The sequence below is a fragment of the Ips typographus genome, linkage group LG2 (genome assembly GCF_016097725.1).
Source record: "Ips typographus isolate SLU linkage group LG2, UJ_Ityp_2.0, whole genome shotgun sequence".
NCBI classification, from domain to species: Eukaryota; Metazoa; Arthropoda; class Insecta; order Coleoptera; family Curculionidae; genus Ips; species Ips typographus.
Genome location: NC_138423.1, coordinates 12,966,948 through 12,992,659, shown reverse-complemented (window position 1 = coordinate 12,992,659; position 25,712 = coordinate 12,966,948). Strand labels below are relative to the sequence as shown.

Sequence of the window (25,712 nt, the reverse complement as noted above, 5' to 3'; positions counted from 1 at the left end):
ATTTGTACAGTGACGACAAAATTATCATTTTTCTAATTTTTTACAAAAGTAATGCAATGTTGTTAAATAGTCTATTTTTTTTAAATATTCAATAATCAGATCTACAGTGTTGCCACCGAGGTTGTCACACTGACAATTCTTTAATTTTGAAGGAAATTTATGCAATGTTACCAACTCAACCATATTCGTAATAACAAAACAAATCACATTTCTACAGTGTTGCCAAACTAAAAATTATTCTAATTTTCAAGGTAATAGCAATGTTTCTAAACTGCCAATCTTTTAATTTTGTAGGAAATTCGTGCAATGTTGTAAAACCGACCATTTTTGAAAAACAAGTCAAAACACATTATTTCTATAGTGTTGACAAACGGGAAATTATTTTAACTTTCAACGTAATAGCAATGTTGCCAAATCGACCATTTTTGTAAAAACAAACCAAATCACATTCCTGCAGTATTGCCCGAGGTATTGCCACACTATCAATTATTATTCAATTTATTTTTTTCTTACAAACAGTGAAAAGTACAGAAAAAAATTAAAGAGGCAAAAAATGTAAATTGAGCAAGAATTTTGAATTGTTAATAAAAAAACATACGTAGAATGCGAGGTTCAAGTTTGTGTATTAAAATTAAAACCTGCATCGTCTTGCATTTTTTTTAAAGACTCACATTAAAAGCTTAATAAAGATCATTAATAATATACAGAAGGTTACATAAAAAAAAAATTGATTAAATCTTAATTAAAAAACCGACAATCTGAGAATAAAATGTATTTTTAATTGCTTTATTTAGACTTTTAAAAATTTTGTATAATTAAAAAAGTGTGTTATTTTGAACAATTTTATACAATTTTTAAAGTGATCTACAATCATTTGCACCTTCAAAACACAATTTCGCATTACTTAAAAACGGATTCTACGGAAAAATATGTATGAGAATCAGTTTTAACATCAAACATTTTCAAGATATCTGAGATACCAAAAAATGTGATATATTTTTCAATTTTTCCTAGTATCTTAGAAACGAAAAAAGTTATAAAAATTTTGCTGACGCCATGTTCAATTTCAGGAAAAAGTAGCACACTGTCCATTTTGGTTTGATTGAGTATAACGGTGAGTTTCATTCATCTTATTTACTATTTAAAACTTTGAAGTCTTACATTTATGATATAAAAAGAGTAGTCCAAATCATTGACCTTTTGGTTAATTGATTGCACAAAGTTAATAATCTATGAGTTTAGTAATTTTGCCGTTACACAAAATTTAAAATTACTGATCTGTCCACTAACAAGCAATTAGGAGAAATCACTTTTTGGACTGGAATCGCATATAAATTTTGCCTGGATATTTTCCAGCTGTTTGTATAACACACGATTTTTTCATAAAAACGAACATCTGGAACTGTTTTTAACGTGTATTTTCAATGAAATGTATATTTTGCATTTGTAGAGAAACACCGACAATGGGAAATACCTAGAATTGACATTACCGATCAAAGCCTTGACTAATTTAGTAATTAATGCGTTGCATTGTAAATGTCCATTAGTCCTCTCACGCTATTCGTGTGCAATACCTAATAAAAGATGGCCTCCATTCATCGCTTTATACGAAAAAGCACCCAAATTTTAAGTTGGGTGCCTGTGAATAACCGGTCGTCAATCAGGCACCTGAAAACAAAAAGCCGAGAACCAGTTCGGCCAACTCAAAAACCGTAAAACAATAATTGACCGAGTACGGAAAGTCGAGTGGGCATAAATATGGGCAAAAGTGAGGCCTCGCCGTAGCCGTATTTCTGGTTTAATAATTCACTGCCTTCTTGAGATCAAAAATCAGAGTTTGTTTTTGCGGTTGTGTGTGGTGTCTGGTTTATTGACTTTGCCTCGTTGTTTTTTACTGTCTAAGAATATGGTTATCCATTTGATTGGCTACGAATTACGCTACAGCTGAGTGAATTCTGATTATGTTTACCAGTTTACGGTTGCCATCTGTTTGATGTTTATTTCAGCTCACATTACACTTCTTACCTTGATAAGTTGCCAAAATGTCTGATTAGAATTAAGTTTTTTTGTCGCAGTAAAATATTGACATTCATTAAAATTATCAGTCAAATTAAGTGGGTTTTATGCTAGTTTTTATGCAGGATTAGGTATAGAAGTTTATTCAAGATTTCGATTAGAAAGTAGGTTTGATTATTCATGTGAAAACGTTTCTACTCACTTTGAAATGTCAACCCACATCAAGCGATTCATCATTGCAATGGGCATAAAACTCCGCATTTAACTGGGCTGGAAATCGTTTAATTGAGTCACTGGAGTTTGCAAATCAAAACTTGCTAATAAATTTAAAATAGCGGAAAATTATGTTATCAAATGTCACTAGTGATCTGTATTGTCAATTTACTTCTAGACTTCAGAAAACATTTCAGATTTGAAACGAACTGAAAGGAAAAATAGAAAAATCCGGTCAGGTATCTCGGTGGCCATTCTCTGACAATTTTTCTGTTAATATACTAGGTGTCCAAGAGCACCCTGGACATAGGAGATTAACATGGGAAAACGGTTTTGATTTTTTTACGCCTGTACGGTTGATTTGATTGAAAAATCGTATTAATGAAAGTTGTAGTACCTATCACGGACTAATTTTCTGTATTTTTTTCAGATCTCTAACTTGAGCCCTTTCGTCGTAAAACACGAACAAAAATGCGAAAATTTTAACTTTTTACCTGCACTGTATAAGCGGTTGTCGAGCAACCGTACCAGCAACAATGAAATGTTTACCCGTTGCCCGACAACCGCCTATACAGTGCAGGCCAAAAGTTTAAATTTTCTCATTTTTGTTCGTGTTTTACGACGAAAGGGCTCAAGTTAGAGATCCGAAAAAAATACAGAAAATTAGTCCGTGATAGGTACTACAACTTTCATTAATACGATTTTTCAATGAAATCAACCGTACAGGCGCAAAAAAATCAAAACCGTTTTCCCATGTTAATCTCCTATGTCGAGGGTGCTCTTGGACACCTGGTATTTGCCAGGATATTGTTAAATACGTTTTTTCCTATTACCACAGACATTGCTGTTACATAAATAAGTAACGCAAAAAAGCACAATCTTGATAGACATAGAAGTTTTTCTCGTTGAGATTTTCTAGACCTTGACGATAAAAATTTAATTTTTCTGGTGGTCGTTATGTCAAAACTTTGTCATTTACATATCTGATATAAGTATATAATAAAATCTTATATAATATATAAGATTTTATTTTTTCCAGTGTATTATATTTTAATTTTTGGGTAGATCAGTTCTTAAAATATAACTTTTATTTATGATACAAAAGTCGACCAGTGGAACATTATTTATGTTGAAAAATAAGGCGTTGAAATACATTGAATTATAGGTCACAGTTGTTCTTAATCAATGTTCTTCATTTATACTGAAGTTCAAAGAAAATTCGAATGACATAGCACCCATTAGTTGCATGAAATTCTTATTTTTGTTAATTTGATAACCCTTGCGTTGGTAGCTGTGAGCATTTTAGAAGGCACTGGTTTTGACTGGCATTTTTGAAATAAGTCTATGAGCCTCTGACACTTTTATGAGATATGGACGGTTTTCAGTAGAACTCTAGCATTTCAAAATTATTATGATAAACAAATTTTTGACGTTTTCAGTTGTATCACAGTTGTATTTGGACATCAATGGCGATGTTATGGCGATTCTAGTAGCCTCTGGTAATTTTAGAACGTTCTTGAAAAGTTTTGGATATATTTAGACGCCTCTGGCAATTTCGAATGACATTTGGACGGTTTCAAGTAGTATTAATTGGATTCCATAGGATTCTTAAAAAGTTTAAAACATTTTCACTCCCTGAAAATTTTAAAACAATTTTGCTCTTTTTGGCTCTTTCAGTTTGATTCTATACCTATTTATATTTTGAGAGAGTTTAAAAGTTAAATTATTGGAATGTTTACGACATTTTCAGACGTTCGTGGTAATTTTAAATGACTTTTGGACGGTTTTTAGTAGTATTTAGATTTATCTAACACTTAATAAAACGAACTCCAAAAAATCTTTTTACTTTAAAAGATTTTTGTTATTAGAGGTTTCTGTCACTTTAAAAATAATTCTAGAGACCACTGGCAGTTTTAGAAAAGTCTTGGACAGTTTAGGACATTTTTGGAGGTCTCCAGCAATTTTAAAAATTTTTTCAGAAGCCTTTGACATATTAGAAAGATTTTTACTAACATTGCGAATTCTGTGGCATTTTTACAGTGATTCTAGAGGCCTTTTGAGACAATTTTTTGAAACCTGAAAGTTTTAGTAGTATTTAGAATTAATTTTTTAAAACTTTTTAGTAATATTGGAAGGTCTTTAGCATGGTCACAATAATTGTAGAGCCTCTGACACTGTTCTACGCCCATTTGGGTTTTGAATAAATAAACAATTATCTATCTATCTATCTATCTGACAATTTTGAAAAATTCTTTGACGGCATAATACATTTTTGGAGGCTTCTGGCAATTTTTAAACACTTTTGGACTATTTCAGTAGTATTTAGAATTCTCTGGCACCTTCAAATTAATTCTAAGGGTTTTTGACAATTTGGAAATATTTTGAGTAATATTGGGAGGTTTTTGGCACTTCCACAATAATTCCACATCTCTGGAAGCTGTTTTTAAAAAACTTTTTTATAAACCTTTGGCCCTTTATTTGGAAATACTACTTGCAATAGTTTAGAAAATCCCTGGCATTCTCACAAGGCTTTTGTCAATTTGGAAAGGTTTTTAGTAATATTAGGAAACTATTGGCATTTTCACAAGATTTTAGTGGTAGGGTTTTTAGTGGTATTTTGAACTTTTTATGTCAAAATGATTCCATAGGACTTTAAGAATTTAATTAGGGAGGTCTCAAACATTTTCAAAATTGTTCTAGAAGCTTCTGACTTAGTTATTTGAAAGTTTACGACAGTTTTAGTGGCCTCGGTTGTTTTTAAATAAACTTTTTAACAGTTTTTTAGTGATATTTAGACCTCTGGCATCGTCAAAATACGAGTAGTTCTAGAGGTTTTCGGTCCTTTTTTTGGAGTTTGTTGATTAATAAATTTTATTTTATAGATGGTTATGGCTATTTTGAGAAACCTCGGGCATATTTTTAATTCCAAATAACTTTTGGAGGGCTTTCAGTTGGCAACTTGGAAAAGCTTTTCTTAATTTTGGGAGGTCTCAAGCATTTCCACAATAGTATCCAGTCTTTGGCATTACCATATTATTGTTTTTAAAGACCTATAGCAATTTTAGATAATTTTAACAGACTTCGGGTATTTTTCAAAAAGTTTTGGACGGTTTTTAGTAGATTTTTTAATTTTCTCGCACAAACGACGAAAAAGTCAAAACGATTCCAGAGGTCTTTTTCAATTTGGCAAGGTTCTTCGTAATATTGGGAAGTTTTTGGCATAACCACTATGATTCTAGAAGCTTCTGGCAATTTTAGAAAATCCTTGATGATTTAGGACATTTCGAATAATTCTAGAGGCTTTGGAAATTAAAAAAAACTTTTGGAGGTTTTTAAGTAGCATTTTGAATTATCTGGCAGTGTCGAGAGGATTCTAAAAGCCTCGGATAACTTGAGACAATTCTTTAAAAGTTTAGGATATCTTCAGAGGACTCGAACATTTTTAAACAATTTTTGGAGGGTTTTTTAGTAGTATTTAGGAATCTCTGGCCCTGTCAAAATAATTTTGTAGGTTTTTGGGCTGTTTGGAAAAGCTTTTGGTATTGGTAAGCTTATTAAAAGAAATATTGGAAAATCTTTGGGTTTTCCTTCCTCAATTATTCTCTAAAGGCATATTTAAATAAATTTTGGAGTTTTTTTGTAGCGTTTAGAATTTTTTGACACTGTCACAATAATTCTAGATGCCTTTGGCAATTTAAAAAGATTTTTTGAAGATTTAGAACAGTCTTAGAGGCAACTGGTAATTTTAAAACAGTTTCAGTTTTTTCCATCATGAGAAATGTTTTCGATGGCTTGGCGAATGTGGTTCGGACCACACACCACACACCACTGGTTGAATAGTTTGTGGTTTGTCATTGTAAACAATGGATTTGAGATAAAAAGTATCAAATATACGTCCTGCAGGCTCAAAAGCTTCTTTAGCAACATATTCGAGTACATTCGCCAGACCTTTCCCAACGACTCTTTTGCATAATTCAAAAAGGGTCAACGAGAAGGTCCGGATCGCACATAGTGAAGGTGTCCCTTAGACAAGAATGCTGCCCGAGGTTAGAAATCCATGGGGGGAGCTAGTTTAATGCACTTTTACGTTTCAAAGTCGCTTTAGCTTTCAACGTTCTGCTCTTTACATAAGCGAGTGCGGGTTGCATGCTTTAGCCACACGGAGAGGTCAGCTGCAGAATTTATGTTTGGCGGTAAATGTTTCAAAGCAAAGGACGAGGGCAAGAGGTTGGCTGAAATTTTATTCATTTACGAGCCCACTATAGAATATGGGGCACTTCTTATTTTTGTTCTTTGTTCGGGCTACGCGCATAAATCTGGAAATGTAGCTCGATTTTTCTTGTTTGCGCCCACTAAGTCACCGGCAGCAGCAATAACTTAACCAGGAAACGGTGAATATAAATTATTATGGCAGGAAGTTGAAGTGGAATTTTCCCTGTCTTCAGCGTTCGCTAAACGGTATAACAGCGGCGTCAAAACGGATTTCGCGTACACTTTAAACAAGTTAAGCCGTGAGTGTCTTTTTGCCCAATTTAGCTTGGTAGCTCCCCCGAACGCTAATCCTCTGCTGGAGCATGATGTAATCCTATCTTTTACTTGTTTCAGTTACGTAGTGACTTTGAAGAGTGATTCTCAGTTGAAAGTGCAATTAGATGAAGGGGAAAATGAACCGAAAGTCGTTACAGGACATTTAAACATGAATACACTTTAGAAAATTCAAAATTTCGATGCAAGTACTGATGAAATGGTGTTTTGGAACAAAAATAAAATATCCCAGGAAATATCCAGTTTGGGAAGAATTAAGGTTAGGGTGCAAAATCCAGTACTGAATCAGGTGTTATATGTTTTTTCCATTTTTTAGGTTTCTAAACTATATTAAGTTCTACGAAATGCTTTTCCAAGGTTTTTGAATGCGACAGAAGTAAATTTCACTTTCACTCTCCTTTGGTTAAAATATTATTCAAAGATCGTAAAAACTGCCTAGATTGTCCTGATAAGTAATAGTGAATCTGGGAATTTTTATAAAAAAGGATAGGAAAACTTTAATAAACTAGTAAATACATTGTAAACAAAAATAGGGAGGCTACTACTCGTAATATCATCAGGTTATTCACATTGAGACAAAGGACACTGCACCTTCGAACTTAAACAGATTTTGATAAAATGTTCAACTAAAAAAACTAACAAAAACGCTCAATTCTTCTTCTGGGTTTAAAGACTGATGAATCGATTTGGACGTTGGGCAGTTTGTTTTTCCTAGCCAAACAGAAAATCTCCCTTAAACTTTTTAGAAAATGACATATTACTCTTCCTATAGAAAACATTTCGTATGGTCCTAAGAATACCCATGAGGACATAACTTGATGGATACTTGCTAGACCTTTCGTATTATAGTTAGTTTGGATTTTTGCTCGTAAAAAGGAATTAGAGACAATACGGAGAACTTTGAATTATCAGGAAACCATTGTTTTGAAAGTAGAAATTGAGTAATTTATGGAAGAAGTACCCAGCTCAATGTAAGCAAAAATCTGATCTAAAAGCTGATGTTTGATAATGAAATAGATGTTATTTCAAAGCAAAACCAATTTTTTTAAGTTTGGACGTTTGGAATAGGCCTACAATGTCCAACAATGTATGGGAAAGGAGCTGAATTATGATGATGATACCTAATAGAAATTGTTTTCCAGACAGAAAATCCAAACCAAAATGTAACATTTCATAATAATAATTTGTAGGTAGTAATCGCAGCACAGTTTGTGATTGGTCAACAAAAACAGCTTTCAGCTGTCTCAATCACAAACTAGAGGAACACTGCTGTGACACAAACACTGCATATGTGGACATGCCATCACCATCACTTACCATTAACCTGACAACGTCACTCCTAAAATGTCAAAGTTTACTTGTCATCTGTAGTGATTAATGAAGAAGTTAGTTTAAAGTTTAATTAAAACGCAAACGTTTTAAAAGCATTACTATACGTGTTAGTGATTGTATTTTCTCTAAGTTGTAGTGATGATAGAACAAGCTGAGAAATAAGGTAAAATTAATTATGTACAGGGTACTAGTACTACTAGTACTGCATTTTCGATGGTTTTACGGGGTACAGAGAGAACGGTAATAGATAGAAAAAAATGCGTATTCTGATCTCTTTTTCTGAGCTGAGATGACTGGCGAAGAGTGGGCTGCGCTAACTTCTTTTGTTTCAAAGATACGGGGGGTTTTTGAAAATTGGTCATTTTGGAACCTCCTCTGTATTTCACATCGCTACTTTTTTTCTATCTATTACCGTTTTCTCTGTACCCCGTAAAACCATCGAAAATGCAGCACCCTGTACGCAAAAATTTCGTAAGTTTTGTCCTAAGGTTCCTTCAGGTTTTCATTAGTTTGAAAATTGCTATTTTTGTAACCAATTCGGAAAAGCTCGGTTGTCGGTAACGAATAGATTTCAGTATTATGAAAGTTTGTCAAAAATCTAACTAATATTCATAAAAATAAATGAAAAAAATTGTGTTGTGTATCTCAAACAATTTATGAAATATTGTTAACACCGTATGCAATATATAAAAAGTAAAGTTTTTCTCATGAGAACAAAATAAAAGATAAAAGGAACTCTTTGTACTCGGTTACTACAAGCATTACACAATAAGTTAAATACGAAAATCGATTTTACAAACTTATACAATGTTTCCAAATTAAGATCTTTCTTTGTTTTCAATATTGAATGGTTTATATTGTTTCATTGGCTTCATTTTTCCGATACATTTAATGCACTATGGCAGACAACTTTATAATGGATCAAGAGATCATAAACAAATATCACACGTCAATAATTTTAATTAACCTCCACCGAAGGCCGCAGATAATAATTATTATAAGAAAACTGGACAAAAAATCCATATCGATTTATTAGCGAGATAAGGCCAATTATTGAGGTAATCAGCACAGACTGGTTGTTTAAGAAAGGAAATTGGATGGTTGATGGGTCAAAAGACAAAAACGTATATAAGCAGTTGCCGTCAATTTTCCACTAATTAGACCAGAGATTGACAGTCTGTTTGTTTATATGAATAATTCACGATTCAATTAAGTTTGAATTTACACCCCGATGTTACCTTGAAGTCATTTCATTGAACTTTAGCAGAAGCAGCAAAACCGTGTTTGTGTATTTTTCTTAACGTTAACTTAAGCCATTAACTTATAATTTGACCGCACGTTTTTAATATTTAGAACCTTAAAACTTCTAACCCTCGTTTATTAAATTTAGCCCTAATAAAGGTTTATTGGGCACTTTTGATCTCCGAAACGATTTACATTTTTGCTCTTCCAACACTTTACGGCTCAGAGATGCTCAGTCAGGTGTAGGATAAATTATTTTGCATACTGGAGAATATTCTTCCATTTTTGCATTTAACGTTAAAATGCATGTAAATATGGTTTCTCCGTTCTCTTTATACTACAACCCTGGCAACCATATAAACAAAAAACTTTTGAATGCGTAGGGATTAATTCGAGTTTTAAATTGCCCTCTTAAAACCACTTATCCACTTGTAAGCATGAATAAAAAAAAATATTATAGAAAACTCCCGATGAATGTTGTTTGAGAGGCTCGTTAGTGTATGTAATTAGTAGCTTTTTTATACTGAAATTAGCGTATATTAACAACTAAACTCATCGAAATTGTTGCGTAAATATTGTTTATTAATTGCAGTAATAATCAACATTTCTGTGTAGTTTAATTATCTATTGTTATTTATGTAACAAATAGAGAGGAATGCCAATGTGATGTGTTAATACAGTACGGTTTAACTTTTGTTCGTATTTAGGTTATGATTACTAACAGGTTAAGCCGGACTTAATTATCCAGGCAACCAGGACTTAATTTCATGTTTCACGTCAAGTGTGAGTCCTCGTTTTTTGTCAGGAATTTGTCATGTGAGTATTTACTTGTCATTGAGAGGAGAAGAGAAGTGAATATGTCTAATCAGTAAAAATAAAAAATTACATTATTTAGTAAATTAAACTGTGTAATGTAAAACGTTTAAAAATGGTTTGACATGACAAGATTTTATTATTAGTAGGGTTATTTACGAGAGAAGCCATTGGCAACGTCGTAAAGTAACCTTTACTCTATCTAGTACGTTTCCATGCAATTGAAGGCGTTTTCAATTCCGTTTTGAAACTAGATTGAGCTTTTGACAAAACGCAGAAACGATTGAGATGTGTCATTTGAGTTCCCATGCACTTCCTTCTTCATATTCGTCAAGAGTGTCCACCCCACAAACTGGATGATGGTCTGGCACTCAATATTTCATCAAGGATGGCAAAATAGTTACACTCTGAACGGACTCCACTTGTCCCATTTTTACGCTTCACTTTATAATACATGCACTTCAAAGCTTTCCATTTATTTTTAATTTGCAAAACGTTCTTAGTCGTTACACCTTTCTTTACTAATTCCTCATAAACCAATTGGTAAATTTCTCCATTTTTATACTTCTTTTTATCAAAATACCGATTGATGTTTTTTGTTTGGAAAATTTCCAGTAGAAGTTTTACTTCTTTGTCCAGTCAAACATTTCTGGTAGCCATGATAATGTAAAATGTAATTATTGCTTACTTTATTAGTAACAACAATTAATGAAATTAGAAACAATTCAAATGATAAAATGAAAAATTTTTAGTTATGTTCTCTAACTTAAAGAAGTGAAAAATGACATTTACACGTTGACAATACACAATTGTGACGTATTTTCTCGATTTCAAAATCGTTTTCATTTTTAAGGTGTTTCCATGCTATTTCAATCCCGATACGATCCCAAAAATCGGCGAATCGACCTTGAAGTGAAATAAAATTGAAAATGGGTTTACAAGGCAAAACTCAAAACGTTTTTAATTTGCATGGAAACGTAGTAATTGTGGTCGTATATAAATTGTTATACTTCTTTTTAAGGAAAAAATTCAAACTTTTAATTATCTTAATCAAAAATGTACGTCAAAATAGCCCATATTTTTTAAAGCAACGTTGTCAAATTTACAGGGATGAAGTAGTAGCAATACAATAAATCTTTTTTCGTAGTTCCTTGATCAATGCAGTGGCACAAATCATTTTCTCCTAAATTCTTCCGTTTTTTGTGTTTTTTTTTTATAAAATAAAAAAAATTATTTAGAAATACAACTTAAGTTTGTACTCTAATTAAATTGTCGTAGTATATAGGTAGTATTATAGGAATTCATGTTATGTTATTTAATTTTAATAACAGTAACTATTGTTTTTTTTTATTAAAGATGACACCAAGACAATTTCTATGACTTGAATATGTCAATCTTCCTGACTGACGAATTACAGCAGTTTGCAGCAAAATATCGTAAAAATTCTAAAAAAAATGGTGATTCTTAATTTGTCTGTATGAAAATGATCAATGTTTTTATGGTCCATTTTTGCTTTATATACATTTTGTTTCTGAAGAGGTCAAAAAGACGGTTTTCAGACACTGGGGATTTTTGTGTTGTTTCTGACATACGCAATGTTGTTTTTAGGTGTTATTCTGTGTTCTGAGGTTTATATGTCTGATTTTTTGATACTAAACATTATTGCTAATTAAGCTCAATGAACTCCTAAAGGTCGAAACGCCGGTATTTAAAAACCTTAAGTTACTTTTTAGTCTGACGCTATAATGTCCATTTCCCCAACATTGGCTAAGTTAAGCTTAAGGACAGCTTAGATAAGTTTAGTTTAGACTTCTAATATGTCACATTTAAACCTCAACGTAGCTTATCAATCACTGATGTCATTAAGACCTATTTTAGTTTGCTGACACTGTTAATGCTTACGGGACATCTTATTACGCAAGCATTTTGGTTCATACCAATTTGTACCATAATGACAATTAATTATTTTTTAAAATAATGTTTTTCAAATATGTCGATAAATCGTTTTTAAGACCTGAGTGGATGAGATCAAGAATTCAAGAATCCAAAATGAATGGATGCAAATATGTATATCTTGCAGAAATAAGGAAGTATAGTGACCAAAAAATAGGCCAAACAACAAAATAGGCCTCTAATATGTCACATTTAAACCTCAACGTAGCTTATCAATCACTGATGTCATTAAGACCTATTTTAGTTTGCTGACACTGTTAATGCTTACGGGACATCTTATTACGCAAGCATTTTGGTTCATACCAATTTGTACCATAATGACAATTAATTATTTTTTAAAATAATGTTTTTCAAATATGTCGATAAATCGTTTTTAAGACCTGAGTGGATGAGATCAAGAATTCAAGAATTCAAAATGAATGGATGCAAATATGTATATCTTGCAGAAATAAGGAAGTATAGTGACCAAAAAATAGGCCAAACTTAGACAGTGAAATGTGGAGAGAGAATTTCGATAGCTTGACTTTATTAATACTTAAAAGTAGTGGTACGTTTCCGAAATGTTACTTTACTAGTAAATTAGAAAAAAACTTCATCCAAAAGAGACAAAATTACTGATTTCTTCAATTTAAAGGCCTTTCCGAACATGCATAAAATTGTTCTACAATATTTAACAGTTATTTGAAAATTTGGGTAATGGGTAATTTTAGTTTTTACAAGGAAACCTGCGCAAGTAAGGAAAGTTGAAGTTGAGTTAAGAAGATTGATGAAACTAATTTTCTATCTTTTCTGGCAACAATGTTGGCTTTATCGTCACATGTACAATTTTACAATTTGGCAACATTGACGCCTCTAGTATTATAATATTCTCCTTGTCACAAATATGAATAATATTCGTCAAGTTCAACAATATCGTTAGAAATATGTGAAGTACTTTTTCTACGAACCCTATAGAAAATATATCTTTCACTCCAAATTTTTACTTTTACTCCCTAGGGAAGAAAACATTTTCACTGCCTTGAATTATGAGCTGAGCAAAAGTTGTTCTTTCCTCCCTTGTTGCACAAATAATTATAACATACGATATTTGAAACTTTTTTGCCCTCGTCACTGGAAATAAATAATATTATATTATTAATCAAAGTTTAGACAGAAGCTTTTATTGACCGTATGTCAAGTTTAAATCCGAGAGAAGTGAAACGACGAGGGATTAAAGACATAAAAGCTGTCTAAACCGTGGATAATATAACGGTTTTTCCACTATTAAGCATATTTTTATGTTCACAAGAAAACAAAACAACAACATTAAGGGACAACCTAATTTATCTGTCTCTGTCAAGTCAAGTATATTTCATATGTCTTAGTAGACATTGACATTATTATTTACCTAGGTCATTAATATTTCCTTTTTTGTTGTGTTTGTGACAGACTAGAACTAAAGATTAGACTCTATTTTTGACCTAGGTCAATAATGACCATTAAGGTAGAGAAAACTAATTTCTCAAGTTACTAATCGGTCAATAATAATATGTTTATCATGTTAGTAGTGGAAAAAATCTTTATTTGTCTATTAGGGTGTTATCTCAGTTGCACTCTCAAATGTTGCTCGAAACAAACCATAACTAAAATATTCCCTTTGTGTTAGATTATAACAAAGATTGGAAATGAAAATAATCAAGGTGAATTGGGCTCCTTGAAAAATAAAAATTGTTATTTCAATAGATCATATCAGATCATAAATACTGTATTATGTTTCGGTAATGATTGGAATAACAATAGTCAATATCCAATATCAAAAAGTGACGCCACCACTGGTAATAAATTACTATTGTCGGTCTTTTGCTTACTTATCCGTAAAAGGTTAATTCCGGATTATATCAATTGGGTTTCTTACTCACAAGTCGAGCATAGCAAAATACCTTATTGAATTAAATTGGCTTTTTGTTCGACAGTGCCGATTATCCACGCATCCATTTAAGTTCCTAATTAAATACAAGAATGTAAAATTCAGGTTTATTGGAATTTAAATTCATGGTCGTCGGCAATAACGTTTGATTAGTTACTAAAAATTTGCAAAGTGCTAAGTGTCGTAAAAATCTTATCGAAAGTGTTGCACCAGCTTTGGTCGTAAATTGCTTCTCAAGTTTTAATGTGTTAGACAACAAAATCGTTATTTCCCTATTAAAGTGTTTAACGGGGATTTATTGGAAACTTTTCACCCTCAAAACGCAATTTACGCTGTTTGTTCAGCACACATTGTGGCTTAAATTTGTTACTTTATCTTTGGGATTGCTTCGCACTGTAATGCTTCAATTTTATTATAACTGCAACGGTATTATACGATTTCCCACGCAAATTGAATAACACAACCTTATTTTATTTCCTTTCAATTCGAAAATGTTTTTGATATTGTTTGTTGTCGTTTTATCTGGTTGATTGGATAGAATAACTTGTAAACTAAACTGAAAAATAATATCAATTGACTAACTGAACCAAACGATAAATAATATACATTGAAAAAACAGTACATATTACTGATATGTTTTATTCAAAAGCATGTGCGTGCTTGTACATGTTTTGATATGCTGATTTGGATTATTTACGAAGATTTTATGCATCAAATCCCTACATGATGGAATTGTTTGTTCTTTGATCGGTTTTAAGATTAAGAATTTTATTCAAATTCACTTTGTCTCACCAAAAAATTCCTGTAAAATAAAACCACCAAACGAGTTTATTGACTATGACGTGATACATCTCATTCAATCATCATAAAAGACATTGAGACAACAATGAACTGACTCTAAATTAATATCGTGTTTAATTAGCTTTGTTTGTTCGTTAAACATCAGTAATACGATCATAAATTCTTTTTTATTGCATAAATATTCCAGTAATCAACAAACTATTGTTTATTTTATCACTTTTGCATAATTTGTCATAGTTTTATTATAGCACGGCTATGGTGTCACACTATGACTGTGGTTTAGCAACAATGAAGATATAAATTGTCAACTTGAATGGGGCAGTATTTAATTATTCAACGCAACCACATTGCTATACAGGGTGTCCCAACTCTACTTTCTTTACTCAATTTCTCTGCCCCTGTACTTTTCAGAGAAAAAATTTTCGGATTAAAAGTTTGTTATTTAGAAAGAGGCTTTCAGTGACAATTTAGTTTTATATACAAGTAAAAACGTACTTTTTTACAAAAAGGTTTAGATGCCTCATTAATATACCCAATCAACAATGTAGGTATAGCACTTTTTTTCTAATTTCAATACTTTGCGAGAAAATAACAAAAGCATCATTGCAAAATTTTATACACCAACATATCTACATATGACTACATTTATATAGTATTGAGCAAATTGAATCCGCTTATTCAATCCGATCAAGTAAACCGTCATAAATTTCCCCATATAAACAACGCGAATTAACAATTCGGATTGACTAGTCAATTCTAAAAAATGACAGGATTAAAATGCTTGTCAATCAGGATTGACTTGATATTGACACATTAATTTGACGAACGATTGTCAGTTTTTATCTGAAGTGTGTATTATTCATCTGAAATCTTAATGATTCACTAAGGACATTCATCCACTTACCAAGAATGTCGAAAACACAGTCGATACTCTGGTTAATGCAAAAACCTACTACTTTGGATATAAAGAGTGGATAATTTGAACAAAAGCAAGCATTTCCTTGTGTGTGCTTGTACACATTTTTAGTAAATTTACTATACAAGTATCTCTTCTACTTGAAGGTCTTACCTGACTTTTGCATGTATAAAACTAATGTTTGTTTTTCTGCAATTGGTTTATTGGAAACTGAAGATGAACCAATGAAACAAAGACAAACCTGCCTTACCAAAGGGAAGTGGCTTATAGTATTCCTGCAACCTTTGAAAGATTTATGGAGACTGTGCTTTAATGATTGATCTGGAAAAACACAACTTCAACAACCCATGAAATGCAAAACGTTAAAAATTCTCCAAAAAGTTTAGAAGAGCAAACTTGAAACTAAATGAAATGTAGCTCTTTTGAAGAAGATGTTGAATACCTGGAACGTGTCATCTTGTCAAAAGAGGTACAAATCGATCTAAAAGAATCAGAGGTTTTAAGAAATTGCCTCTTTACCGAAGCCAAGTATGAAGTAAAATAGTATATTCTATATTAAGAGCCGAAAGTATATATTTGCCGCTTGCACATGAAAATTGCAGCGTGAGGCAAAGCCGAACGCTGCAATCATGTAAAAGCGGCAAAAGTACTTTTGGCTCGAAATATAGACGATATTTTTTCGACGACTGCTGTGGGGTGGATTAGAAGGACAACTCACATCATTTTCGTCGCTCGAACTCATTGTCACCGATAAATCACTTTGACGGAATGTGGTTATTTCAAACAGGTATGTCAAGCGTTGTTATGGAAACGCCGAAAAAAGTTGGTGAGTAGATTGTTAGTAGAAAGCGAAAACGCTCTAGAGCAGAAAATCTCTCTTTCTGCTCGCGCGCGGCAAATAACCCCTTTCTGCTTCTAAATGGAAGCGTACATGAGGTACTTTCAAAGTAAGTCGTCGAAAAAGCTTTTTGTGATTGTGCAAGGATTTTCTGATCTAACAGCTTGAATAAACGACAACCTGTCAGGAAATCGTAATGATTTTTGTATAAAAAACAAATTACACTTTGTCATCATGAGTCATCAAGATTAATTTTGATCTTCTTCATATGCCGTCTTCCTTAAGAAGGTTGTCGATCACTACCCTAAACGCTTCTCTATCCTTTGCAATGTAAAACAACTAATCAACACTGAGGTTAGTCGACCTTCTGATATTTGTCAGCCAAGATTTCTTTGTTCTTCCTATACCTTTTTTTCCTCTATTTTCCTTGCATGATTGTAAGAGAAAGACTTACTGTGACGATTGTCATCAGTTTTCTGCCGTGTCCAATTCTTCTTAGTTGTTCTTCATTTGTGACTCTATCAGTCCAAGGAATTTTATTAAGTATGTGTCTGTAGAGCCACATTTCAAAAGCCTCCAGTCTTTTTATGGATTGCGCTTTCAACGTCCAAGTTTGTATTATACTCAATGCCGTTATTGCTATATCGTCTGCAAACCTTATGGGACTCTATCAGCCCAAGGAATTTTTGAAAGTATTTGTCTGTAGAGCCACATTTCAAAAGCCTCCAGTATTTTTATGGATTGCGCTTTTAAAGTCCACGTTTCTATTCCATGTAACAGCAGAGACCATACATAACCAACCAAATAGATTAAAAGGTCAATGTTCAGAAATGGGAATTTCTGAACTGCATTTTACAAATCTTTTCCGGACTATTTCTATCCTGATATTTGTCTCCTCATCTTGATCTAATTGGAAATTTATGGTTGTACCAAGGGTGTTTGTCAACCCTCTTAAACTTGTTTGCTTCCAATGTAAATTGAATGTTGCCAATTGTAGTTTTTGAGATTAGCATGTATTTGGTTTTACTTATGTTCATTGTGAGTACCATTTTTTGCTTTCCCTATTAATACTGTCTAAAAAGATTTGCAGGTCTTCAGAGTCGATACTCAATGCCGTTATTGCTATATCGTCTGCAAACCTTATGTTATTTATGATGATCCCTACAATGCTCACATCTTCCGTTGTTTCCCATAGTGTTTTCTAATTAGCTATGAATACACATTGAACATTTGTGATAACGCAGCATTGTGAGACTCGTCTTTCAATTTCTATTGGGTTTGTTTAATTATCATCTTAACAATTTTTAGTTGTAGTCTTGGTTTTTGGTTAGACTAATATCTTTGGGATCTAGGTTAATGTGTTATTTTGTGGTTGGATAAGCATACCGAACTTGGTTGAACGCTTTTTGGTAATGTATGTAACGAGTACACTACTTTTACTATATTTCTTGTACTTTTGTAATAATACCGTTATTGCAAACAACGCTTCTCTAGTTTCCATTCCGCAAAACGTCAAATATCCTAAAGATCCTAGTGAAGTTTGACAACAAAAAGTTAAAACGGGACGAAAGTGTTACTCATTTTGAGTTATCTCATCAATAAACTTAAAACAAATCACCCATGACTTATTTTCACTGATTTTTCTAACTCAAAAATTTTGAAACTGATAAATTATTGATGTTAAGTAGTGTTAATTTCATTACTAAGTCTTCTAAGCATCAGGTGAAAACACAGTAAAAACAACTTCCTTCCCCAGTGCCTGTTGAAAGTTTACCTGTTACCATTTTCAAGACTTCTATACTAACTGGTGTCTAACACCCAGTATAGGAATTTCCCATCCCATCTGAAATGACATAACATTGTATTAAGGAAAACATGAACTAACGGTATTCAGACACTGAATCATCTTACCTCCACACAACAACAAAGACAACCTGACGTAATGACCTGACATTAAATCGCTGCCTTAATTTACAACTTCCTCTTTATACGTTTTTTATGAACTGTACGTTTCAGCATATGGTCGTATTGAATTGAAATCTCGGATTCGTTAAATTAAACTGCTTTCTGTTTTATGGGCATGCAGTGTTTACTGGATAAATCTTTGAAATGGTGTAGAATTTATAGTCGCACTAAGAGGCTCCAGCACGATTATTCTTTTTAAATCGTTTTCGGTGAAAGTTATAAAACTTGTTCAAGGCGAAAGCCTTAAAGATCACGTTTAATGACAAAAGATATGAAATCCTCCTACTCAAACACTTAAGTGTGTTTAATACAAGTAGTTTATCATGTCCGAGCTCTTTCGTATAATTTAAAAATTAACCGGCGTTGTTTCTTTTTTTTTCAGATTCCTTCGTGATGAGCTGAAAATAAGATGCTTCGATGCGTAATCTCCGTCGCATCAGTTCTGTGTCTATGTCTAACCTTGACGAATCAAGCCACCGAAGATGGTTTGGTGTCCAGCAATGTCGCTTTTCGTTTCACATCACAATTATACAACGTCAGCATACCGGAGAATAGCGTGGCGAAAACTTACGCCGTTCAGAGTCCAGGGTCACCACGGATGGGGGTGCAGGTAGCCCCGAATACCTTTACGGATATTAGGTAACCACTTAAAACGCTAAAACTCAGTTTAAATTTGGTTGAGTTTTTTAACAAGTACAGCAAATCAGAATTTTTAAAACGTATCCCGAAACTATTCTCTTACCGTTCAAAAATTGGAACCTAAAACTTACTATAGCAAAAACAAAGCCACAGAATAGCTATTTAACAAGAAGGGACAGTTGGCATAATTCCTTTGATGTTGGGGTTATGTTTTTGGCTAACCTCGGTTTGCCTTTGGTAGGAAACATGTTGCAGGTTGTCTCTATCATTTCATTTCGAAATAAAAATTGCATTTATTTTTCAGGGTCAAAGACTCTTTTCAGAGTTTTAAGTCAAGCTTTCGTCGATGAAAGAGGAGGTATTTCTTGCATATTTTAATAATCACTTCTCACAAAGACCTTCTACGTTATGATCTAAATACTCAATGATAAAGCTGGTCTTAAAAGTCAAGCATAACATAGACATAAGTAAATTCTATAAGCTAGCGTTCTTGAAGAAAGCCACTGACGGATTTAGACCGAAGAAATCAAAAGTTCTCGAAAGAGAGGAAGTTGAAAAATTCCTGTCTGAAGCGCCCAATCAAGTATATTTAATGATAAGAGTGGCAACAATTTTCGTGATAGCAGGAGCTTGTCTCAGGGAGGAACTCATGAAGCTTACCTTACATGATATTGAAGAAAAAGATGATGTCTTCATAGTAACGATTCCAAACACAAATCCCCATGTTATAAGAAAATGTGTAGTGTGTAAATATGTATAATGATTCTGATACAAGGTACACTGACCTCTACAAAGAATACAAATTGTTACATCTGGACAATACTATACATCGCCGGTTCTTCGCAGCATACAAGGATTACAACCTTTGGCAAAATACCTTGCAAAATAGCTGTATATTTGGGCCATCAGGATCCTGAAATGTACACCGGCCATTATTTTCGTAGATCTTCAGCTACAATGCTGGCGAACTCTGGATCCAATATCACCAACATTAAGAGACAGGGTGGGTGGAATTGCGGAGTCGTACATTGAAGATTCCATCGCTAATAAAAAGAAGATTGCAGAAAATATACTCCAAAATCCTACAAGCAGTAAATCCCTATCAATACAGCCAGATGACCAGTCCAACAGTCTTAATCGAAATTCGGTAGCTTCACAAGATTCTACAATCCATTGTACAGACATGGGCCAAACTACAATATTAGCATGTCTAACTACATTTCAGTCTGTCCGAGAGCAAACTGAAATGGATTCTGCAGTAAAGGTACAATGTACTACGAATTGTACGTTTAATTTAAACATTTATCGGTCTTAAATAATTTTATATGGTGTATAAAAGTATGGTGTATAGAAATGTGTGAATCATGATTTAGTTAGTTTTATCATTTAGTTTTCATGTAAGATTTAAATTAATATAAATTATGATTTTTGAAGTGCAATTTTTTCCTGGGCAACATTGATTATAGTACATATTTCGCCAAATTTGTAATTAGTTGCTATTAAAGTAAAGTGAAACTCAAAGAAAAAATGTCGAACCTAACACAAAACATTAGAAAAGTGTTATTAACTATTATATTATTATTTTTTGTGAATTGGTTATTAAACAGGATTTAGGCATATAGGTAGTTACGTTATTTACTTTTAGTGTTAACTATAAATTCAAGGTAAGATAACATTCAGGGTTATCTTGAGATAGCCAATAACTAGACAACCCGTAGAGAGTAAAAAGTTTCGTTTCATCGATTACCTACATTCCACACAAAAGTCAATTTAAAAAATTATTTTTTTATTTATGGTGGTTCAGAAAGTGTGACATCGTACAATATAATATTTTTAAATGGGACACCATAATTTTTTTAGTAGATAATGAAACAAAACGATATATTACTCTCTCAAACAACCGAAAGAGGACAAAGCAAAAGGGTTTTCTGAAACGTTTTTGGGTCTTTACACCTCAGTCTTTTTTTGCTTCAGACCTAATGATGCAGAATTCTATCAGAAGTTGACTGTACAAAAAACCAAAAGACAAATTACTATACATATAATAGTTTCATATTATACAAATTAATGTGTAAATGTTATTGTCAGTCATTTGTTTTATTTTTACAAAAAATCAGATATTCGATTAGTCAGCGAAAGATCCGTTAGGGAATGCTTAAGTTTTATATCCAATTTTCAGTATATATTTTTGATTTCAAATAGTTCCAACGTGTTTACAACATGACAATTTACTCTTTTTTCGTATAGAATTTTTAACAAAAAAAAAACACGTGTCTGACCATCAAATTCTATGTAAAATTTTAATAGTTACTTTAGCAACTGATTTAAAGTTGTGTTGTTTATTCATATCCCACTAAGTGACGAAGAAATCTCAGAAATTCCTCATCAGAGAACAAAATTTCATACAATCTATAAGAATTGTGGGCGGTTGGGTATGTAAGTCGTAAAATCTGATACTAAACTGTACTCGTTAAAAACGCAAATATTCGGAACCTCCATTCGAAAACTAAAAAAAATAATGATTTTTTCCAGATATAAAATAGTAGGAGACAAAGATCGTTTCTTTAAAGCGGAACATCGATCTGTTGGTGACTTCTGCTTCCTCTTCATCCGCATCAAGACTGGCAACAATGACGTGTTGAATAGGGAAAGAAACGACAATTACATTTTACAAATTCGGGCTACGGCTAGTTTCACAGAGGGCAACCAGAAGGTAATGTTTGGTTAAGTTAGAATTGATTAGGTGAACAGTTGTTTTTCCCTTCATTGCAATGCATCTAATCTCATGTTTCCCCAATCAAATAAATGGTTAACGATTTCATATTTAATATTCTTAGATTTAACCAATTTTCTTATTTCCTTGATTCAGGTTCATTATTCCACCGAAACTACTGTGGTGGTATCCGTGCTAGACACCAACGATTTTAGCCCTTTATTCCACCCTAACGAATACAACGCCACTGTGGCGGAAGACACGCCATTACATCAAAGCATAGTGAAAGTAATTGCTGTTGATGCAGATTTAGGTCGAAACGGTGAAATTTACTACTTTTTTGCCGAAGACACCGACAAATTTGCAATACACCCAGTAACTGGGATAATTACCTTAACTAGACCTTTGCTGTAAGTTGTTTTACTTTATATCCCATGTTAGTTATCACAAAATGTATCTTAATAGATACAATGAGGGATCATACCATGAACTGAGAGTGCATGCAGTTGATCGGGGAATGCACTCCCAATCAGGACTGTTCTCTCAAATGAAACCTAGCACTGCTATAGTCCGAATTAGAGTGAAGAAAGTTAATCTTTACGCACCGGAAATTCGGATACGCCGTCATCCATCCATTGTCGAGAATAGCAACGCTGATATTTACGCGATTGTAAACGTCAATGATAGGGATGAAGGAATACACGGTCAAATCGATAAATTGGAAATTGTGGACGGAGATCCTGATGGACATTTCAGGATACGACCCAGCAGACAGAAGGGAGAATATAATATTGAAGTTTTAAAATTGCTAGATAGGGAGCAAACCCCTCAAGGCTATAAACTACAGCTAAGGGCAGTTGATAAAGGTTAGTATTATTTAAGATTGTATTATTTATATTAGCTAATCAACAGTAAACGGGATGCTGAATCTATTCACCAGATAATGTAATATGCGCCCAAGTATATTGGGCAATCAATCAGGCTGGTATTCGATATAATGTAGGACAATATCGGGCAATAATCAAAATGTAAATTTGAATCAAAGTTGTAGGTAATGCATACATACATTTAAATATAGATTGGAAATTATAGTTGTATTATATGTGTAATTTTGTTAGGGGCAATCTTAAAGTAATTTTGGTGATTTAAAGTGCAAAATATGAGAGTTTGAGTTTTTTTTTGGTAGAGAAGAAGTAATTTAGGAGTATTATTGAACCTTGATCCCACATTTAACACTATCCAATGAAAGTAAAATGTTTATTTGAAATATTTCTGCCTTTTACTGCCGAAAGTAAACAGCAGAATCAAAATTTGGATTGTTTTTTGTAATTTATAAGCTTATGATTGAAGTTGATAAAAGCAGTAAATGAACACACCCTATATGTGGTTAAGTTTCCTTTTTCTTTTGTTCTTCCAAAATTTTTGCACAATCAAAAACTTTATATTTCATTTTTCCTATTAAAAATTTGTCTTAAAGGAGGGACTTACTCTGTTTCAAACCGTTACTTATGTATTATTTTAATATTATTATAGAACAAGACACATTTGAATATACAGCCGATTTTTTTATGCAACTGATTTTTGATTTTTTTTTTAAATTGAGATAGTATAAACTAAATGTGGTGGTTTTTAACGCTTAATTCATGTCTAATGAATTTACTAATAGTAAAAGACTGAAGCAATATTCCAAAAACTAATTTTAGGAAAAATCTAACTAAATACCAACAACATACAAACAACACACCTCAATAACAATAAAACAGCATGTCTATTCATGGACATAAACAAAGCTTTCGACAGTGTTTGGCATAAGGGACTACTCTACAAACTACATAGACTTAACACACCAAAATACTTACTTTACACTATCAGAAACTTACTGGAAAACAGACAACTGCACGTTCGAATAGACAACAAACTCTCCTTTTCCTTCAGCCCTGAGCAGGGACTACCGCAAGGCTCACCTCTTTCACCTTTACTATATAATCTGTACTGCCATGACATATACAACCATAACAAACAAGACAAAAATCATATTGACGAAACAGCATACATATTACAATACGCAGACGACACTGCACTTATTGTTCACGACAAAACTACAACAAAAGCAGTTTCAAAACTACAATCACTTACTGACGACACCATGACATGGTTCTACAGATGGAGACTAACGCCTAACGCAACTAAAAACCAGCTTTTATTACTGAACCATCAAATAAAAAACGACTCACCAAACATAACCGCAGACGGACACACAACTGATCCCAAACAAGACGTTAAATACTTAGGGATAACACTGGACCAAAAACTAAAATTCACAAAACACCTTAAAAATGTCCGGACTGAAATCATTAAAAGAACAAAACACTTTAGGTCACTAACATACAAAAACAAAGGCATTAGTACAAAAACGGCAACTCAAATATACAAATCCATCTGTAGACCGGTCCTGGACTACGGACACTTACTTAGAGCAAACGCTACGGACAAGACTAAAAAATATACACAAATTACTGAACAGATTGCTCTAAGACTAATAACAAAAATACGACATCCTGCAAACCCACTACACAACCCATCCAACCAACTTCTCTACGAACGTACGAACATGACTAAAATAACTGACAGACTCATACAACTACAAACCAAGTGGAAAAATAACCCAAACAACTTGACAATTGTAAATCCACTATGCATAACCAGACAGACTAGACAATCCCGTTATCTTTTCCCCGCTCTCACCCTGTTAGAACATTTTAATTAGAACTTTTTTTTTTTTCTCAATGTATAATTTGTATACAGGGTGGACCATAAGTAATGGGACATAGAGCTACAGCATATTCCGGACATCAAAATAATACGATTTAGCTGAATTGTCCTATACCGAAAGTTAATATTAAGAAAGATACAGGGTGTGAAAGTTGAAATTTTATTTTAGATTTTTTGTCATATCTTCACGGTCTTTTGATATAAATTACTGAAAGTTGGTATAAAGGGGTTTTGGCAGGCGTAAAATACGATGCTTTCATTTGTTTTGTAGTAGCTGATAGGGGGCGCTAGCGGCAACCATCTCCGTCCCTTCAAAAGGCTCAAACTTTTTTTTACGGAACTGAAACGGCCATATGACTTCAAAATATGATTCTAAGATGTTTTCTACGTAAAAAAGGTATACTTGTTGTAAGTCTTAAAAGTCGACCGTTTTCGAGTTATTTAATCTTTTATTATTGCATGCATTTACATGTACAGCAGATTTTAATTACTATTTTTTTTTTAATTCTAAGTAGGATTTGATACAAAAACAAAAAGGGCGTTCATAACAACTAGCTTTATTTTAAAGTTTACAAACATTTTTTAAACGGTCAAATTTACATACAGAAACTGTTATGTGTGTAACTTAAGGGTATACAGCACATATCGTATTAACATACGACAATGCATGCAATAATAAAACATTAAATAACTCGAAAACAGTCAACTTTTAAGACTTACAACAAGTATACCTTTTTTACATAGAAAACATCTTAGAATCATGTTTTGAGAGCATATGGTCGTTTCAGTTCCGTAAAAAAAAGTTAGAGTCTCTTGAAGGAACGGATATGGTTGCAGCTAGCGCCCCCTATCAGCTACTACAAAACAAATGAAAGCATCGTATTTAACGCCTGCCAAAACCCCTTTATACCAACTTTCAGTAATTTATATCAAACGACCGTGAAGATATGATAAAAAAACAAAAATAAAATTTCAACTTTCACACCCTGTATCTTTCTTAATATTAATTTTCGGTATAGAACAATTTCGCTAAATCGTATTATTTTGA

General features: G+C 32.8%; 1 protein-coding gene across 7 annotated transcripts in view; it reads left to right on the top strand.

Moving 5' to 3' along the window:
* The window catches only part of kug (FAT atypical cadherin kugelei), a 349,347-nt gene that overhangs the window by 26,484 nt on the left and 297,151 nt on the right, over positions 1-25,712 (top strand). For all 7 annotated transcript variants that reach the window (XM_081973260.1, XM_081973258.1, XM_081973257.1 and 4 more), the window contains exons 2-5: positions 18,923-19,179; positions 21,712-21,892; positions 22,049-22,302; positions 22,358-22,758. In XM_081973260.1, the coding sequence (XP_081829386.1) occupies positions 18,950-19,179; positions 21,712-21,892; positions 22,049-22,302; positions 22,358-22,758 (1,066 nt within the window). In that variant the 5' untranslated portion in view covers positions 18,923-18,949. The remainder of the gene's footprint in view (positions 1-18,922; positions 19,180-21,711; positions 21,893-22,048; positions 22,303-22,357; positions 22,759-25,712) is intronic.